Here is a 20,140-nt window from a genome sequence, read left to right as displayed (position 1 = left end):
CTCGAATGCCCGAACTTATAAGGTCTCAAAATAGTATAGTAAACCAAATAACTTCTGGAAGCAGGAATGACCATCACGAATCACAAATTAAAATTTTCCAGAAGGCAGGCATCCGAGTGGAGCAGACGAAGCACAGTGGCGAGTCAAAGTAGCTGCTAAAGGTGGGGGCCGTACTCGTAGGCTTTCCTTTCTTATATCCAATCTGAAATTGGGAAACTTGGCTGTGAAATCCGATCGTGGGGTCATGCTGAGACATGTGTAACCGAACGTGTTCGCCGTTCTGTCTTCTGATCCGTCAATTCAAACACTCCCGACCAAGGCAAACTACAGTAGTGTCATCGTGTGAGCCTGAGGCCTCACGGCTTCGACGAGTCTTTTGATTTTCAGGTCGAACATTCGTATCCACTCGCAAATAGCCCATTTCCGAGGGGAATTGACATTTGCACCTCTTCAGTTAGTTTCTGGCACTCCTTAGAGACGTACTGTATTATTTATCGAGTGAATTGGAGTGTTGAATACTAAAATGAATGTACGAATATCACATTTTCCAGAAGAAGGAAGAAGGTGTCAAGAATAATCCTGAAATACATAAAACAGAAAAATTGATGCTACAACGACATAATATGGAAAAAAAAAAAAAAAAAAAAAAAGAAGGAAGAAGGTGTCAAGAAGTGGGGTAACCAAAGGGGGGCCGCGACACCCGAATTTGACAAATTAGATGATTCGCTGATAGATTTTATATGGAGGATGGATGTTGGAGTATCACATGGGGAGGGAAGGATGATTGATAAGAATGGAATTGATGTGTATGATATAATAAACCAAAAGAATTTTTTTTTTTTTTAAAACAAAAAAAAAAAAAAAAAAAGAAACCAAAAGAATTAATTAGGAATTGAAAATATTCTGACTTCACATGCTAGCGGGTGTGCGAACATTCTTCCCTCGTCCACTTCGACACTTGCTTCCATTTGCCAATTTGACCTTTACCCATCTTCCCTCGCTCAGTTTCTCAATCAAGAAAGCGAAAATGAGACGACAGAGCATGTGATAATAGATACATAAGGCCAAGATTCAAGGAGATGAGCATGGAATAGCGTAGATGCAGCAGCAGCAGCAGTTGAATTGAGCAATCTGCAGATAATGCTGTTTCATTTTATGCAATCCGAGCATGGACGGAAAGTTCTTTGCTCTGAAATACTCGCTACTATTCATGTATTTAGATATTGCAGTCAACTCTGTATAAAAAGCTAGTAATAAAATCTATAGAGTGAAAGACGAGAATTGTTTTCTCTAAACTTCTTCGGAGGCCGTCCATTCAATTCCAATCCCCAATTAACTACATGACATGAGGACCACCACCAGCTCATGCATGCTTGCCTCCATTTGAAGTTAAATTGATCTTTCAGCCCCGTCCTACATATGTTTTTCTAGTCTTGAAGGAAAATAACACAGAACAAAATCATCATCGATGGCAAATCATGGCCGAATCGAATCGTGCACCTTTTCTTTTTCTTTTTTCTTTTTTTTTGAATAATTTAAAAAGTGGGAGGTGCTGAAGCAAAAACTTCCAAATCATAAAGGTCAAGTTAAGCTGCAGCCTGCACCTTAAACCAAAAATCAAAAATTATAATAACACTAAAGTGAGAGAGAGAGATAGAGAAGAAACTCCAGAGGAAACGGACGAATTGGAATTTGAGTCGAGACCTTGACAAGAGAGAATTGCAACCCCCGAAATCTTCCAAACGATAAGCTACAAAGTTTCAGTTAAAAATCAGTGTCAAGCACAAACGCTTTTCATCTCACGATTCTAACTATGGCCAAATGCAGTTCGCATGCATTCGAAGCCGATCGACTACCAAGAAATGTTTTCGTTATTTTCATTTTATTTTTTTAAATAAAAGAAAAGAGAGTAGAGCACTGCAGTTGTCATTCACTCACAACTCACGAGGCTACAACGTTTGGTCAAAACCTGTGTCTTTGTTTTTCGATCCTGTTCTTTTCGCTTATGGGGATCACTAGAATGAAAGGTAGTTAACTAGTTGTAGTTGAACTAATTGGTCTGGTTGACTTTATTGCGGCAATAGCTTAAAAGTTGAATGCCCTTTCTAGCTTTATAGCTTTGGGAGGTAGCATGATGGAGTAATACCTTCCACATTCAGGAGCTCACTTTTGCACGCTAAATACTACAAGGTTTCATCTGGATCGTGAAAATTTGATAAAGGATTTGAAATCCATCAAAATCGTTCGTTCAGATGTTTAGAGGCCGTTTGGATTGCATTTTCCGTCATTTTTCATGGAAAAATTACTGTAGCGATTTGATGTATGTGAGAGAAAAATGTAATAGGGAAATGTGATCACGGAAAACAACACAATTTTTCGGCGGAAAACCGCAATCCAAACACATCCTTAGATTACTTAAGAAACATTTAGATTTATAATTTATACGGATTATCGGACTACATTTTAAACATTACAATAATTTGTGAGTTATAAGTTTAAATATCTCATAACAATCTAAATAATTAGAAAATTTTGAGAAAATTTCAAATCATTCGTTTTAGCATTGAGTGACTGTTGGGGCTATGGGTTACTGATATTGGTGAAAATGTCAAAAAACTGATCACCTCATGCCACCGCCTATGCCTCCAAACCAGTACTAGTATTTGAACAAGTAGGAGTAAAGGGCGGGCGTGAAGAAAGAAGCGCCAAAAGATCAGTTTTGAGTGCCTGTCTGACCAACGAGGGAAGAATCAAATGATTAGCATTACCGTTAAATTCAGAATTGGGGGGGTTGGAAAAAGGCATGCATGCCGTAAACTTAATCATAAGGGGGCTTTGTTTGCATGATGCAGTAGTTAGTCTTCAAATGGTTTCTTTTTCAAGCAATAACCCTCCACAGCTATGGCGGTGCGTGGGACTAAGATAACATAATATCGATGTGCAGCGCACATGGGGGGGTTTGAAAATGAAGAAAAGTGAATGTTCAATATTAGATTCCCCCTTTTTCAATAGCTGAGGATGATGCGACAACAACATAAACACTGGTGCTGCATCATCCCCTCTCGTGCATTTGCAGTACTTCCACTTTTCTTTTCGTTACTGGGCCAAAAAGAAAAGTGATCGACCTTGGCTTTGCATGATCTCTACCTTATTAGTTGGACAAGACAATTTCAATGTGTGGGCAATGGCACGTCCCCTTCTCTCTTCATTTTACCTAGTAAAGTGGTGCTTTTTTTTGCTTCTACTGTACATAATTACATCTCAACCAACAGCTACCCGGTTAGTTAATAGCAGTACTGCTTAACGTCGGAACTCATTAATTACAGTTAATTTGAAATTAATGAACATAACAATTTAACAACTGGCCATAAATGAGCGAATTAATTTTTATTTTATAAACTTTGAATTTTACAAGGGCAAAAGGGAAAGGGGATATCCATCCAACTAAAAAAAAAAGAAGTGAGGATTGAAAACTCGTTCTAATAATCAATGGGCTATAGTAAATTCAACCGCTATTTGACTGTGTATAACAGGCTAATAAATATAAGAATCGGACTAGATTAAAAAAGTGCTCTGACACTTTCTCTGTAGTTGGAGGTTCGAACTCCTTGATCTTCCGTCCAAAGAGGGACTTGATCCCTTTTTGGTTGACCCTGAACTTTGGCTCAGTGGTTTGGATTCTATACTTGTAAATGGTCATTTATTTATAGCTATCCTATGCAGGAGGACACCAAGGAGAAAAAGTATCCACAGTTGTATACGTGGACCAAACTTCTACGTACTTGCCGTAGCCTTTGAAGCAAAACGTACATTAACAAGCTTGCGTACATTATTCCACGCTGCCTGCTGCCGGTCAAAATTCAGTTACCTCTGCTCTGTCTCAGGTCTCCACACAAAATGATTGGAGGTATTAGTGATGGATAGAGCTATTAATAAATAATTGAGTTTCAAAGTGTGATAAGAGTGAAGATCATGAAAACGAACTGCTGACAAAGGGAATGCTAAATTAACGTCAATTTACTTATTGACATTTAATTGGACAGCTTTTCAGTTTTTTCCCAGAGCAGTAGCATGCATGGTTACGTGTTACTGAATAAATTGTACGAGTCAAAGTTAGGTTGCAATTCTCCGTGCCGGCAAAAGGTTAGTATAGCGGCAACTACCATACCCACCCCATTTTACAATCCCATTGGTCGATGCTGCATTTGCGAGTAGTAGTAGTAGTAGTAGTACAAGAGAGAAGGAAACAAAAGAAAAGACGCGTGGCAGCAAAAGAAAAGTAGCTGATGAGTGGCTGGAGATACGCGTGCAGCGCAGCTCTTGTGGCGCCGGCTGGCGGCTACAGATGAACAGTTTTAAGGCTTTAAACTTGAAGCCGTGGCTGGGCATGGCCCCGATAATTACGGGATCTGTGATGGGTCCCAACCCTCAAGTTAACCCCCATACCCTCCACAATTAAATTAAACCGGTACTAATGTTGTTGGATGCCACATTTCTAGTTGTCTTGTCGCTTGCTAATATTTGTTGGGAGCTTTCGCTTTTGTAGCCTTGACATAAAATTATAGCGTGTGCTCAAGTTTATTTTTCTTTAAAGTATACCGCGAATTTAATTAATCCCCGGCCCCTGTCATGTACGCTCATGAATTACATCATAACAATACAAAACAAAATTCGCACAATTGGTTGCTTCAATCTTTATCTGTTGCACCATATGTCCCCAGAATTTGCTCATCGCAATAGTAAACTAAAACTTTTTATCCAACTTTTTGATTTTTATCTTTCCATTGGGAGATTCTAAGATTTCTTTTGGACGGTGCCTCCAAGATTCAATTTAATTTGTAAGGACGTTGACAGGATGATTGTGAGACCCTTAGTTCTTGACTGTCAATCCGGTAGCGTGTTTGGATTGAAAATTATTTGAGATAATTTTATGAAAAAAGTATCGTAGCACTATTTTGATATGATGTACGTGAGATACAGAGGTGTTTGAAAATATGTATTGATGATGCAAGCAAATCAATGTGTGTAAATAAAGTGAAATAATTGACAATCCAAACGATGTTCCATGTTTTCCCTTCTCGCTTGACAAGATGATCATGGAATTTTCCATTTCCATACCCTCAATGCATGGAGCCTTGAGAATTTTCTTTCATTCAAAGTCAAAAACTGCAGCCAACAAAATCAAAACCCTTTTCGTTTTGAGAATTATTCTTCGAGTAATCGAAATCAAAGATGTGCGTTATGGGGTGGCTCTTGTCTGTTGAGTTTGTAGTCTTTGGTGGGGCTAAAATGGTATCCTTGTCGACGTACTCGTAACCAACAAAACGAAATGGTGGGTGAGGGCATGCTTAATCCTTAGAATCATAGCCGCTGCTTGCGCCTAAATTTCCGTTTGAATAAAAAGGCAATCCCAAAACTCCGACTGACCTGTGCTCTAGTACCACAACTCAGTGCTAGTTGTTCATCACCAACCTCTTTTATCTATTCCTCCTCTCGTGTGTCTGGATTATTCGTATAGCCACCCCCTTCGTCATTTGTTCTTTTCCTTTCATTAGTTGTATTCCAAGGTTGTCCTCGAGGACAACGGCACAAACAAGGTACCACCGAGGGGCAATTTATGTATAATGACCAAAAGATAGAAAATTTGAGACTTTCTACACATGTAAAAAAGTGAAAGCATCATTCATCAAATTACTCTCTCTAATCTGACAACTTTAGATTTTTTTTTTTTCTTGTGTCAATACTGACGGATGCACCTATATGGATATAAAAGAAATCAAGTTAGTGACAACGTGATGAAAGGTAAGGTTTGAATTATTGCTCGCATACTTCACAAAGACATGTGATGATCAACTACTATTTTTTTTTTTGTCGCAACGATAGAATTTCTATAACTTAATCTAGTACAATCTAGGAAGTTAGGGGAGGGGGACTCGATGTTAATACAAACTCCATCGAAAAAGGCAAATTAAGACCGCCATGTAGAGTGACAAATTGGTGGGGAGGTAAGAGTTGAACCCACTCTTGACCTCCCACACCACCAAAACTTAAGTCTTTGGTAGTGATCACCGGACCAAAGGCTTAGTGGCGTCTATTACTACTCTAGTGGTAGTTGGCTACAACATTAGGTTATTATGGAAGCATTCTTTCATAATAGTCCTCTTCCCTCCATTCTTTCCTCCCCCCATAAATAGTCCTCAAGCTCAAGCCCTCCTCAATAACTTTAGATTATTTTTTTTTTATCAATCCTCACAATCTATTACTACTTCTAATCGTCAAGCTCAAGCCCTCCTCAATAACTTTAGATTATTATTTTTTTTTATCAATCCTCACAATCTATTACTACTTCTAATGCACTCATATGGATTTAAGAGTTACTAACTACTCCTATTCCTAAGAAAACTATGGATGCACTTATATGAATTTAAAAAAAATCATATTAGTGACAACGTGATGAAAGATAAAATATGAATTCTTGACCTCGCACCCTACAAAGATATGTGTGGTGAGTGGTAGTTAGTTACAACTTTAGGTATTATGGTAGCATTCTTCTGTTCTGTTATTGGTAGTATTTGTGAAGAACTACAGGGTACTCGAGAGAATGACAACTAGGATTTCAAGTCAACAAATGCACAATATTGAACCTCCAAGTTCTCTGCCCTTCATTCATGATAATCAAAAGTCAAAAAAACAAACATGCAGGTTACGTTCAGTTTTCAATTTACGCCGGGGGAATTGTTCCGGGTCCTTTGTTTGCCTCAGCCCAATTGTCCAATTCTTTTTCTTTTTCTTGGTAGAAGGAAAAGAAGAGTTATAAGTATCAATTAATTAATAAGCAAAATACGATGTGTAATTTCCTTGTTTCGCAGCGTGATTGGACTTGTCGTGATGACAGATGGGCGAGACCGGAAAAGTAATAAATATCAAATAACAGCGGGAATTGAGAGTTTGTGTGAAGCGTAGATAAAAGCGACCGGCTCATGCAGAAAATCTGAAATTGTAGACTGGGACATGCACTCTGCGCATTAGAGCAACTCGACTTCAAGCGCGTGACACGGGTCCCACTTGACCCATTCTCATAAAGAAAGCAGAATCGTAATTGGAACGTGAATCACACGTCCCTTGAAATATGATGGTGCTTGTGCGTTTGGGTAAACAAAAAAAAAAAAGAAGAAGGAGAAAAGGTAAAGAAAGAAAATTTGTTTTACAAAAGAGGATCAGCAATGAGGCTCAAATTACAGCAACTGCCACTGAGACCATCTAGCTCTAGAGGCAGAGGCAGAGGCTCAAGCGCAAGCCCTCCTCTCCTCAATAAATAGTCCTCTTCCCTCCATTCTTTCCTTCCCCCATCTCCTCATCCCAATCTCACTCTCTCCCTCTCCCTCCCCCCTTTTATCTCTCCTGCAATTTCAGAGAAAATGGCTGTTGTGGGTTTGGTCTGCATTGCTTCAGTCTTGGCATTAGCATTTATGCTGGGAGCCGAGGCCAGGATCCCAGGTGTATACACTGGTGGAGATTGGCAGAGTGCCCATGCCACCTTCTACGGAGGCAGTGATGCTTCCGGCACTATGGGTACGCATTCTGTAGTCTGCACCCATTCCATTTTAGCTAAAACCAACCATTTTTGCCCCTCTTTGGCTCCAAATTCTTGAGTTTTAACGTTTATGCGGTACATTGAAACTATTGAGTTGTTGTTAGCACAAATGTACCCTGCGTACTCCCATTGCAGTCCAAACCAAAACCAAAAAAACAAAAATTGCCATTAATTTCTTGTATGAAGCAGCGTAGTATGTCCGAAGAAAACGAAATGGGGCTAGCTTTTTGTGACTCGACTCAAGAAATGCAAATACTGAGTCGAAATACATTTGTATTTTAACGACAATTATACTGCTACTAACTAATGGTAATAGTTATTAGTACTGATGATTTGTTGGGTGTCACGTGTAATGAAATGATGCAGGTGGGGCATGTGGGTACGGTAACCTGTACAGTCAAGGGTATGGAGTGAACACTGCAGCTCTCAGTACAGCACTGTTCAGTAGTGGACTGAGCTGTGGCGCGTGCTTCGAAATCAAGTGTGCCAGTGACCCCGGCTGGTGCCACCCGGGCAGCCCCTCCATTTTTGTTACTGCTACAAACTTCTGCCCGCCAAATTATGCTTTGCCTAATGACAATGGTGGATGGTGCAACCCTCCTCGCCCTCATTTCGATCTGGCCATGCCCATGTTCCTCAAGATCGCCGAGTACCGCGCCGGAATTGTCCCCGTCACCTACCGCCGGTAACTTCTCATTGCTCTCTGCCTTTTCGCAGTGATCTGTGTTTTACTGCCGTGTCATGTCAGTCAACATTTTACTGCTGAAATCTCGCACCCGTATCATGTGTTACCATAATTAATTAATTAACTTTGTGCTTTCTTTGCTCTCTGTTCCCGCCCCCGCCTAGTAATTTTATCCCTTTTTCATCCTGAAACTTGCCCATCTGCATTTTTCATTCTGGAATCTGCAGAAGTTACAACAAATTTCCGATATTCTCTATCTAGATTACAAAAAGTGACTATTCCAATTCCAATTCCAATTAGATGTGATGCGTTCTTCTCTATCTATCAAAAGGGTTAGTTACATGGCACTATCACTTTTCGAATATATGTTTTTTTTTTTACAATTTGGACACAAGTATGATGACGGTTTCTAGTCACTTTCGGTCCAAAAAATTCCCATGTCCCATGTTTCAACCTTTTTTGGAGCCCTTTCAAGTTGCATGCTAGCTCAGGGTATTTACTCAGCTGAAACGTGGGTGTGAAATTCCAGAAAAGGGCATTGCAGAGTTGCATTTAGACAGCTGCACCTGCACCTGCACTTGCACATGGGGGTCTGTTGTCACTGATCATGCAGATTGAGTCCAGCCAACGACCCCGTTTACCCGTGGACTAAACATACCACATGGAAACCGCGTTAATGCCCTACCATATCAATGACAGTAAATATTTTTTCCACAGCCAAGAGCCATGTCGTTTTTCACGCGGATGTAGATCGTTAGAACCGAGGTCACCTCTGGGGACACAGTCTCCCATGATGCATTGAGAATTCTCTCGTTCATCAATGGGAAAAGGCCCAGCCGTACTGCGTCCTCATGCTTAATTCCCGTTCCGCATCTCACGGTAGTGGAGACTGGCACAATGTAGACAGCACGGACGACAGCATTTACTTAATGCGTCTCGAGCGGCTAAAAAAATTGACTAAACTGACCCGTGATTTTCTGGTTTATTTCGCAGGGTGCCGTGCCGGAAACAAGGCGGCATCAGGTTCACGATTAACGGATTCCGTTACTTTAACCTGGTTCTGGTCACCAACGTCGCGGGTGCAGGGAACATCGTGAGGGTGAGCGTGAAGGGAAGCAGGACTGGTTGGATTAGCATGAGCCGCAACTGGGGCCAGAATTGGCAAACCAACGGCAATCTGGTCGGTCAGTCACTGTCGTTTAGGGTCGCAGCCAGCGACAGGCGCAGCTCCACCTCGTGGAACATAGCCCCAGCACATTGGCAATTTGGACAGACATTCGTTGGGAAGAACTTCAGAGTCTAACTCGAGAACAGATCCGATCCCGGAAAAATTGGATTTACATTTTTACCCTTGTTGGTGGCACCATGTTTTCTGTTGGGGTCATTATTATTATTATTATTATTCCTATCTAGGAATATATACTTACTACTGTTTCACACTGTTGGCAGGGTGGGTTTTTTTTATTTTGATTGACTTTATTATAACAATTTGGGATTCGTAGGAGTGGGGGATGGTTGGTCATTTGGGCATTGTGAGGAAAGGTGTAAAAGTAAGGTGTGGGGAGTGTTGTAGTAATAGTAATAGTAGTAGAAGAAGAAGAAAGGGAGAGCGAGGAGCTGAGGCGGCTGCACAAGACGTGTTAGCCCGCAGCTTTTGAAATTACTGCTAGTACTTTTGCCAGTAGTTGTAGTGGGGAATTGTATGTACTATGGCTTCTATTTTGGTGAGTTGATCCTGCTTTGCTGATTGTATTTCTCGTACTTGTAATGAGGAGGCAAAAGAGGTAACCTTCATGTTGAATTTTCTATGGTTGTTTGCTACTATGAGATTTGATCGAGCCGCAACATCATCCATCCATCCATTCATTTTTCCGTCAAATCTTATAATGCTGCTACCATTTTATAAATGTGTTTGCCATCAAATAAATTTCTCACAACTGAAAAGCGTTTCCTCCGCTTATCGGAACCACCCGTTAATCGATCATATGTGCATAATTCCAGCGAATTCTATTGCATTATTCGCACAAACAGACGACAACAATGGATCGCTTGATGCCACGCCACGCCACGCCACGACCTAAATGGGTTTCATTTCGCGAGGAGTGGGGGTCTCGTAGTCACTCGTAGCATTCTTCGATCACACGAGGCATGAGGCGCTCCCTAAGATTCTCTACGTGGATGATGATTCTTCGTGGAGTCGGACCCATTGTGAGACCAAAAAAAAAAAAGACTTTGGATTCCCATTCCAAAAGATTGAAAAAGGTAAGAATCGAAACTGGGGGGGGCATTGGATACCTCATTCAGGTATTTGGACAGCTTTCTCATGATGTGCAAATCCCAATCTTTCTTCCCTTCAAATCATGTATTAGAGGGAGGAGCGGGTTGCGCAAATTACAGTACCACGAACTCTAAAATCAGCACTTACTGACGAGTCCGTGACTCTTAAAAAAAGGTAAAGCTGTGCTCGCTCGTGGTCGAGGAGGCACATTCCCACACAACATTCTCTACTGCAGAATAACATATTATTGTCGATTACTTTGAAAGAGAGCAGTTTAATCAAGGTTAATTTTGAAAGAACCAATCTGTTTAAAGAACCAATTAATCAAGCCGAGCCCTGCAATCACAAAGTTCTTTTTTTCTTTTTTCTTTTTTTTAAAAAAAAAGTAGGTACTTTAAGGGTAGTATGTCTTTGAAATTGAAGGCAAAAGCGTTTCTAAGATCAACTTTAAGAGAACAAAATTGATAAATTAATGGAAAGACAAGTTGGGAAAAATAATAGTAACCAAAAAAAAAAAGAAAAGGCAAAACACCAGAAAATTTTGGCAAATGGGCCAATCTCGTCTCAGCTGACAGCAGTTCACTTAAATCCCATTGAACTTTATGATTCTTTCTTACGCACTTCTAGTAAATGACCAGACCACAGGAGAGATTTGGAGTATACTTCTTCCTTGTTTGCCTCCAGAATGTAATAGACCAGAGTGTATCTCCCACCATTCATCTAAGATGTTAAAACAGAATTCTATCTTCTCAGACTTTCCTTGTCTCAAAATAGTTGTACGGCAAAAGGTGGAATTAAATACTGATACACAACCAACATCAAACAGAACCCAAAACTTCCCCAAATGAATACTCAGAAGAATCAATTACTCAACAAGCCCTTGAAGCCCTCAAGGCTTCAATTTTCATCCTAAAAGTAAAATTAAGTAGCAATAATGGTTTGTAAAAGTTACGTCTGGAGGCCAAAGCAATAGTCATCCAATGTGATCACCAATCTCATCAGATATAAAGCCAGTTGCAGACAATCCTATAGAAGTTGTACCAATGCGATTACGCCTGTTTTCTTCCCTAATACATGTCAGAACCACTCACTGCAGAACTTGTTGTCCCTCGACTGGAATAAAATCATACATCATAGTCGAACTATCCTAAAGAAGATTACTACTAAGTTTCATCAGCCAAACAACAAAACTGACTCCATGTAGTCTCATCACACTACATAAAGACATCACTGATCCAACAGGGGGCTAAAGTCAAGAGCCGGCTACAGCATATGATCAATATAACGGATGATTCACCACCGTGACATCATCATTGAATGAAGACGGATAGGCCATGGACCTGAATAATGCACGTACCACGATTAGCATAGCAAGCGTGAAATAATTCAAAATGGATAGCTATTAAACACGAAGTTGACAGGAGTATGGATTTGTAACCATAAATCGGTTTCATGATAATATGGATTAATCGGTGCATATACTTCCAAAACACAATTTGCTCTTAAAATAAAGAAAAAAAAATGTCAGTAGCAGAGATGTCTTGAATCCCCTTGATTACATACAGGTAGAGAGTAAGAAGGTTCACCTTTACTGATCTTTGGTTTTCCATTTGAGGCATTTCCACTGCTCCATTATGTATGCTACTCCTTCCTTCAGTGTTGCTCTCCTTTTCTGGTTGTAGTTCCATAACTCAGGTATAGCATACCTGCCACTGGGGTTGTACTCATTCAGCTCCATCAAAGCTGTTGTCACAGCTTCATAAACTTCATTTCCAAATTCGTTCTTTAGCCTTTTCAGTTTCTCATCCTCAGTATCAATTACTTCCTGCAAAGCCACGTTTGAAAGTTAGGTGTGCACAAAATCTCAGTCAAAAGGGCAAGAAAGAATGACGGATGTCAATCTCTCAAGAAGCAATGCAATCTGCACTACTCATCAGCCAAGTCATATCATGCCAACATGGCCACAACAACATAATCGAGAGTTACCGTAAATTAAGAAATCAATCTGTACCATTGTACTATAAGAAATCTTAATTGCTGAAGTCAGATCTTTACCTTATGACCTTTACTATCATCCGTCTTCACGATCTTAAAAGGATGCCAGTTGGGATCTCGAAGGTGGTCCTCCCATTGTGAACACAGCTCAGCAGCTTTCACGGCTATTTCCTTCCGTCGAAACATTCTTTTAGCTGCATTTTTGAATGGGACATCATCCATTTCACCCATTCTCTTTACACCAATTGAAGTCTGAGAAGTTCTCTCCATCAAGCACTGCAGGACAATCAGAATATATATTCATTAAGTAGCCCATAAAGAACCAATCCATATGGTGAATATCACATTTTACCCAGGTGACAAGTTCAAACTCCTTGTATTTCAGTTGCGTCTGATGGCACAAGCAAACACTTAAACGCACATGAGTAGCAGATTGTGGTAAAGACAACTAGAGAACCAGTTGAGAAATGTAATGCGATTCTTACGTTTACCAACTCTTTCCGAGCCTCCTGTAATTCATCATTGCTTTTACGCTCCTTGACAATGAGAGCTTGATTACGCACTTCTAGATGTTCCAGTGCTTCTTCTTTCTCTTTTAGCTCAACTTGGATTGCTACCAACTTGTAATCTACTTCCTCGTCTCCACCACTTCCAATGTGTTTCATTACTTGCACAGCCCCTCTTAGACGTTCTATCTCCAATTCCAATGCTTGCTTTGCATCAAGTTTCTTCTCCAATTCAATAATTTGCACGTGCAGTTTTTCTTTTTCTCTCTGCGAGTTTGTAATTTACGTCATTGAGACGCATTGGTCATAGTACCCTCACCATCCCCCCCCCCCTCACCAAATATATATATATATATATGGTTGTACCTTCTGCTCTTCAGCCAACTTCAAAAGATTTTCATCAGCTTTCTTTTGCTCCAAGGTAGCTTTTGCATTCTGTAAAAACAACAAATTGCTGAGTAAGTCACTAAAACTGAGATATTTGACGTTGATACCATGCAATCTTATTACTTGGATTCACCAACCTTTGATCGTTATTCATATTCTGAATCATGTGAAAGTAGTATTAGCCCTTTCATACAACACATTTATTTATTTAAGGCTGTCAATCCACCATCCGAGTTGGGCTGTAACAAGTCCAGACTCGAATCACCTAATTAAGGCTTAACCCCTTTTCTACCATATATATTGAAAACCCTACATTTATGATTTGTTGGCAGAGAAGAATAACAAAATGTTCAACTTGGTACCATTTGCTTCTCTAGCTCAAGCTTTTGTCTTTCATTGTAAGCCTCCAGATTCTCCAATTCTTTCTCTCGCTCAATCAGCTTTTGCTTTTGTACTTCTAGCCGTAATGCAATCGTCTCGTGCTCTGAAAATATCTTTTCGAGCTGAACACGCGCAGCCTCCTGTGTCTTCTGCATCTCTGATTAATGTCAATGGAAGAAAGTGAAGGAAATGAATACAAAATTTGTAGCTAGAATAAAGAATAAAACCAAGAATACAGTCGGTGAGCTCATACCCTCGTTATACAATCGGTGCATCTCATCCTTTTGAGTCATCAAATTGCTTATACTTTGAATGGTTTCATTGTATTTACTCTCAATATCCTTAATATGCTTGTTCTTAACTGCAATTTCATTGGCAAGATTGGAAACAAGCATTGAGGTTCTATGCTTCTCTTCTTCTTGAACATCAGCAATAGTCTTCAAATCTGCCTTCTTTCTAAGGTGTTCTCCAATTACTGTTGATGAGTCATAATCATCAGCGCGAGCAATCCACCCATACAACGTTGCACCCCTATCACATGCTTCATGGTAATCCCTTTTCCCATGATGTTCAGCTTCAAAACTCTTTTCAAAAGCCATTGCATTACAGAATCCTGGCCAGTCCTTATTGAACTCTATTATTGCATACCCTGAAAATCCCGTCCAGTTCCACAGTGGTTGCACCTTGAGTGGATTAAACCCTTTTAAAGTGAAATCATCCCTAAGCTTTGAGCCACTATCTCCAACATAACGCCCATCTCTCTTCTCACTGGGAATATTAGCAACAATTCCCATCCAAGGATACACAAATTTTTCACTTGGACCAGCACTTGCAATAGGATCATCAGCCTTCTTCTTGATTGATTCAGCTAATGGTTTCTTTATGTCAACATCACTGTCCATGTACCTCACCAATCCAAGATGTTTTCCCCTATCTTTCATTTTTCTTTTTGTTGAACCCTTGGAAACTCCAGAAGCATGCTGGTATAGGTCCTTCAAGCTGTACTTGTGGACTTTCCCAGGACAGAATGGGCAGCTATACTCTTCACCTGAAACTTGAAGTTTTTCACGACCATCTTTAAGTTTCGCGTACCATTGAATGCTGTAGTCTTCAACTTCTGATTCACTTAAATCAGTTTCCTCTTCCGATAAGGACATGTTTCAGACAACCTGAATTAAATGAAACACCATGTTAGCAAGAACTATTACCAGAAGATAAAGCATTTTAGATAAGGGGGAGCGACTAGATGTGCAGAGAACTAAATAGCTAGGAAGGACGTTCAGGATCCCTGTTTTGACTCTTTCTTCTAAAAATGTTAGCCAAATGATCTGCATTCCATACTAGTTCTAAACTATGAAAATTGATACTCAGAACAAAGCACCTTTTCAAACATGTAGGCTAAGGCCCTGAAAACGAGAAAATATGTTGGAATCCATTTCTTGGCCCTACACACCTACAGAGTAGTTTAATCAGACGCTATAAGTTTTACAGTAATTATTCCAAACAATCTTTTATCCAAAACATTCTTAATTATTATCAGGAAAGAAATTAATACACATTTTCAAAAATTGCCAATCATGAAGGTGGTGAAAAATTATGTGCGAGCTCTAAATTGTATAGAAGAAAACAGGTAAAAGGGCTTGAGAAGGAATAGCATAAAATAGATTTAACCGTCCAGGAAATGAAAAAAAAAAAAAGTTCTTTTAATGGGAACCAAGAAATATGTGTATATAAGAGTGAGGGCCCGAAGGCTCTTTTCCCACCCTCGACTCTCGTATGGTCCGTGTTCCTCTGGTCTCATTTTAGAACAGAAAAAAATATCACAGGACATTATCACGTGCCATCTTTGAAGCCCAAAAGACTAAAACATCAGGGAACAGCAAAGAAGCGACAGCAAATCCCATTTGTACCCCAGAAAAATTGGAAAAAGGAATCAAGAAAAACATGCGACGATCGAAGACCATCAATGGAAACAAGCACTGGAATCTCACTGGAATCTTTTTCTACAGTTTACAAATCCTCATACCCAACCCAGAACAGAACAAGCTGCATTTTATCAGCGCATATATTATTACAATCCAAACAGACTACATAGCACAGGTCTATTTAACGAACTCTGCAATCAAACCATTTAACGAGATGTAACTCCAAAAAAATGGATGAGGAAAAAAACAGTAAAAACCCAAAATATAAACGAGCGTCATATTATCGGACCCAAAAAAAAAAGGATGATTACAAACAGAGAAGAATGAAAGCTAGAAGACAGAGCAAACCCAAAAAAATACGAAAAAATGTCAACAAACAGGGCAAAGAAAGAAAAAAAACATCATACATCGTATACACTTTTGGAAAATGATCAAATTCCGAGTCCCAACCTGGAGAAACCGCGAAATCAGAATAGCAGATTATCCTTTGAAATTTCACCGGAAAAAAAAAGGAAAATATAAAATAATCAAACTAAAGAAAGAGACGAAGAGGTCTCTGAGGTGATGACTGATGAAGGTGGAGGCAGAAGGGGCGCCACTGTTATGGAGAGTGCTAGTACCACCGGCACCAGCAGCTCCTCCTGATACTCTTTTTCGCCATAATTAATTACTTTTGGATTGGGAGCATTGGTGAGAGGCTTACGCGCTATAAAGCGAGTGACTGTTTTTTAGCGGACACGTGGACATTCCTGGAGAGTGTTAACATTGTGACCCTGTGATGCGAGTATTGGTGGAGATTGGATTTCCGATTTTGGAGGACGTGATGTGAGCTGCACTCACTATCTTGGGTATTAGTCGAATATGGGGTGAATGTCGGATCTTTGTGAGTAATTGCCACGTGGCCTTTGGTGTCGTCAAAGCAATTTCTGCACCAAGTTTCCTTCTTGTGCTTGCTTTAAATTTTTATTAAAAAAAAAAAAAAAAAGAAACCGTACATCCTCCCTTCTCTCTCTGTTTTTCTTTTTTCTTTCTGGTTTTCTCTACCAAGAAAATTACACTACTAAGTACTAATCCATCATCTTCAATGAGGTTAGTATTATTTTCATGGTTATGTTTCTTTCTGCCTTTTTAGCGAACAGAATTGAAGTGTAGGAAATTAACCAGCAAACAATACCCCATGAAACATCCAATTTGTCCTGCAGGTACCAAGATATTATAAATTTAATACAGTTTCTCCTGGAATTAATGCCAACTGTGTTTCTGTTTCTAATTTCTATAATGCAATTCCTTCAAAAAAAAAATTCTATAATGCAACCGGTACCAAGATGTTATAAATGAATACATTAATACTATCCACGTATCATTGAAAGAGATTTACTGCTCCCTCCATCCTATTCTGATAGTCTTATTTTTTTCATACAATTTAAGAAAAATAAAAATTATTTAACTTTATTGGAAAAGTAAATTTAACATACTATTCTTTTAAAATACCCTTGCATTAATATTGATATTCGAGTAACCATCACACCTTTACATTAGTTGCAACAACAATAGATAATAAAATATATTAAATAAAGATATTTTAGAGAAATTAAAAGTTAATTATATTTTTAAATTAAAAATTAAATTATAATTTGGGACGGATGAAACCTTTACATTAATTGCAACAACAATAGATAATAAAATACATTAAATAAAAATATTTTAGAGAAGTAAAAAGTTAACTATATTTTTAAATTAAAAATTAAATTATAATTTGGGAGGGATGAAAATAGACTATCAAGGGAGTATATATTAACGATGATGGCTGGCAGTTACTTTTAAAACATTTAATTGGTTCCTTTTCGCTTTCCCGCCTCTCCGTTTTAGTGACAAGAAGGGGGTTCATCCGCGCAGGTGAAAGGGCCGTGGGCTGAAATCCTGAAACCAAGCCTAAACCCAATGGCAGAACACAACAAAAGCACAGTAACGCCGTCTGTGGGAATCGAACCCACGACCACATGGTTAAAAGCCATGCGCTCTACCGGCTGAGCTAAGACGGCTAGTGACAATGGAATTTTGTTTGATATTATTATTACTGAGACGAATTTTTGAACTAATTTTTATTAACACTAATTTTTCTACTTTCCCCAAAAAAGAAGAACCGATACCTAAGTTTGAAATTCTACTCAGCAAAGAAGCCATTTGTCTTTTACCATTGTTCTTGTGTTGTTTTATAAAATGAGTATCGTGCATTTCATAATGAAAAGAGGAAAACATCTTTGAAACATGAAACAATTTTAGAAAATCGCTCAATCTAAAAGCCAAGTTCTCATTGTCGGTAACAAATCATTTGTTTCCGAGTGGTGGACATTTACAATTACATTTGACACCTTCATTGCTTACCATGGAAAATTAACACATTTCAACAAAAAAAAAAAAAAAAACTCCTCCAAGCTTTTGTCAAGAAGAAAGGTGTTGTATGTTGATCATTAGTTGCTTGTGTAGCAATTTTGGGAAGCCAAGTTAATTTTTGAGTAAATTATCCGGTTGATCACTAAACTTTTGCAATCGTCGAGTTTGGTCACTCAACTATTAAAAGTCTGGTTTTGACCACTAAAATGTATAAAGTTAAGACGTGAGACCATTCTGTTAGATTTAGCCGTTAAGCTCGCCGAAATGTCTGTTCGCACGATTTCCAAGACAAAAGGCAAGGTCAATTTAGGAAATTCAACGCTAGCCATCCTCTTACACAACTTCATCTCCTCTCTAACAGAGGAGATCTGACTCTGATTCCCCTATGGCAAAAGAAACGTTAGCCTCTGATTCCCTTATGCCAAATCTGACTTGCAAGGCTAGTAACAAAACATGTACCAGTTTAGGAGCAGTTGGTAGTGCTTCAGGAGTCATGCTTTGTGATATTTGCTACAATGAACCTGGTTTCTGCCAAGATTGTTGTTGTATTCTTTGTTGTAAGACCGTAAGTTTATCTTATGGTGGGTATAGTTATATTAGGTGCCAAGCATTACTAAATGGTTATGCTTGTGGTCATGTTGCCTATTTAAATTGTGGTCTTCTGGCTTATATGGTTGGTACAGTTGGGGGGGACTATTGGTTTGGATGCAGAGTACTATTGCAGGCGCTGTGATTCAAGGTTGCAGGCGTTGGTACAGTTGTAGAAGAACGAAATTACATACCTCTCCCTTCGAGTACTTAGTTCCTGGAACGAATGAAATACTTGGAGTGAGAACTAAAGTAGCTACAGTAACAAAATTGAAAGCTAGAGAGGTTTCGAGAAAAGAAGAATATTCATTCTGAAATCCAATATCGTAGGGAGCTATCAAATTGGGAATAGGAAGAAGGGGCATCATACAAGGCCCATATACTGTATTGTTTGATTGTAACATAGACATCTGAGAATCACAAAGAAGCTGGTTCTGCAAATCATGTTGGAGGTTCATCGATGCATCAGAATCACTTGTCTTTGGCACTGCAGTAAGATGTGAACAATCAGAACAGTGGCTGTTTTTTTTTGCATCATCCTGAGATATTCTTGAAGAGCTATCATGGTTATCATTAACTTCATTCGCAATTCTTTCCTTGCTGCTGCTTTTCCAAACTATCCTCTTAACCTTCATCTCTAGATGTAAGCTATCCATTCTGATTTTAAAGTATCTCCAATAGAGGTATAATTATGCGCCCTCAAAGTTGATCTATTCCAAAATAGAGAAATTTGTGTTGATTTTGCACTTCCCCATAGACTTCCATCACCCTTACTCTAAAATTGGCAACGTTGACTATCGAAAACCCATGTTGGAGAAGGAAATCTAGCGGCTAGAGAGGAGAGGAAAGTTTTAGTTGGAGATCTGCCATAGTGGAATCAGAGTCAGATCTCCTCTGTTGGAGAGGAGATGAAGTTGTATAAGAGAATGGCCAGTGTTGAACTTCCTAAATTGACCCTGCCTTTTATCTTGAAAATCGCGCAAACAGACAGATTGACGAATTTAACGGCTAAATCTAACAGAATGGTCTCGCGTCATAACTTGATACATTTTAGTGGCCAAAACCAAACTTTTAATAGTTAAGTGACCAAAACTCGATGATTGTAAAAGTTTAGTAGCCAACCGGATAATTTGCTCTTAATTTTTCGAACGGTGTTTTAAAGGGTATATTAGCAGTATAAATTTGGTCTAATCCAATAAAATATACCATTACACTTATCTCTTACGTGATTCAGTATAAATTTGGTGGCGAACCAGTTTTTAAGTCAATTTAACTGCTTTGATTGAGAAGTATATGGATTTATGGACTGAGACCATTCTATGGACTTATAGATGGAATCTTTTGTTATTCAGCCCACTTGCTCTTCTTTTGTATCCCCTTTTCTTTTGGAAGACATTAGGGGAGTAT

General features: G+C 39.1%; 2 protein-coding genes and 1 non-coding gene across 4 annotated transcripts; 1 reads left to right on the top strand and 2 right to left on the bottom strand.

Annotated features, from left to right (window-relative positions):
- Positions 1 to 7,237: 7,237 nt before the first annotated feature.
- LOC113722302 (expansin-A6-like) lies at positions 7,238 to 10,080 on the top strand. The gene is made up of 3 exons (XM_027245712.2): positions 7,238 to 7,572; positions 7,961 to 8,279; positions 9,273 to 10,080. Exons 1-3 carry the CDS (start codon positions 7,419 to 7,421, stop codon positions 9,580 to 9,582), a joined length of 783 nt encoding a protein of 260 aa, XP_027101513.1. The 5' UTR covers positions 7,238 to 7,418; the 3' UTR covers positions 9,583 to 10,080.
- Positions 10,081 to 11,527: 1,447 nt separating this feature from the next.
- On the bottom strand, positions 11,528 to 16,340 carry LOC113722291 (protein INVOLVED IN DE NOVO 2). 2 transcript variants are annotated; one of them, XM_027245694.2, is made up of 8 exons: positions 16,202 to 16,340; positions 14,080 to 14,995; positions 13,808 to 13,983; positions 13,425 to 13,493; positions 13,038 to 13,325; positions 12,613 to 12,828; positions 12,144 to 12,382; positions 11,528 to 11,897 (listed from the first exon to the last, which is right to left on the bottom strand). In XM_027245694.2, exons 2-7 carry the CDS (start codon positions 14,981 to 14,983, stop codon positions 12,146 to 12,148), a joined length of 1,890 nt encoding a protein of 629 aa, XP_027101495.1. In that variant the 5' UTR covers positions 14,984 to 14,995; positions 16,202 to 16,340; the 3' UTR covers positions 11,528 to 11,897; positions 12,144 to 12,145. The 2 variants fall into 2 exon arrangements, with proteins under 2 accessions (XP_027101495.1, XP_027109258.1); XM_027253457.2 differs by having other exon boundaries at positions 16,159 to 16,295.
- Positions 16,341 to 17,720: 1,380 nt separating this feature from the next.
- Positions 17,721 to 17,793, bottom strand: TRNAK-UUU (transfer RNA lysine (anticodon UUU)). The gene has a single exon. It is a non-coding gene; the product is annotated as a tRNA-Lys (tRNA).
- Positions 17,794 to 20,140: the final 2,347 nt, after the last annotated feature.

The sequence above is a fragment of the Coffea arabica genome, chromosome 1c, assembly GCF_036785885.1.
Source record: "Coffea arabica cultivar ET-39 chromosome 1c, Coffea Arabica ET-39 HiFi, whole genome shotgun sequence".
NCBI classification, from domain to species: Eukaryota; Viridiplantae; Streptophyta; class Magnoliopsida; order Gentianales; family Rubiaceae; genus Coffea; species Coffea arabica.
This window is presented reverse-complemented; position numbering and strand designations above follow the sequence as displayed.

Bases quoted from the DNA above. Each gene is read 5' to 3' on its own strand.
- LOC113722291 (XM_027245694.2), bottom strand. From the start codon at position 14,983: ATGTCCTTATCGGAAGAGGAAACTGATTTAAGTGAATCAGAAGTTGAA. The intron at 13,984-14,079 runs GTATGAGCTCAC...GACATTAATCAG, and splicing joins GCACCGATTGTATAACGAGG to AGATGCAGAAGACACAGGAG. The intron at 13,326-13,424 runs GTACAACCATAT...ACAAACTCGCAG, and splicing joins AGTTGGCTGAAGAGCAGAAG to AGAGAAAAAGAAAAACTGCA.
- LOC113722302 (XM_027245712.2), top strand. From the start codon at position 7,419: ATGGCTGTTGTGGGTTTGGTCTGCATTGCTTCAGTCTTGGCATTAGCA. The intron at 7,573-7,960 runs GTACGCATTCTG...GAAATGATGCAG, and splicing joins TGATGCTTCCGGCACTATGG to GTGGGGCATGTGGGTACGGT. The intron at 8,280-9,272 runs GTAACTTCTCAT...TTTATTTCGCAG, and splicing joins GTCCCCGTCACCTACCGCCG to GGTGCCGTGCCGGAAACAAG.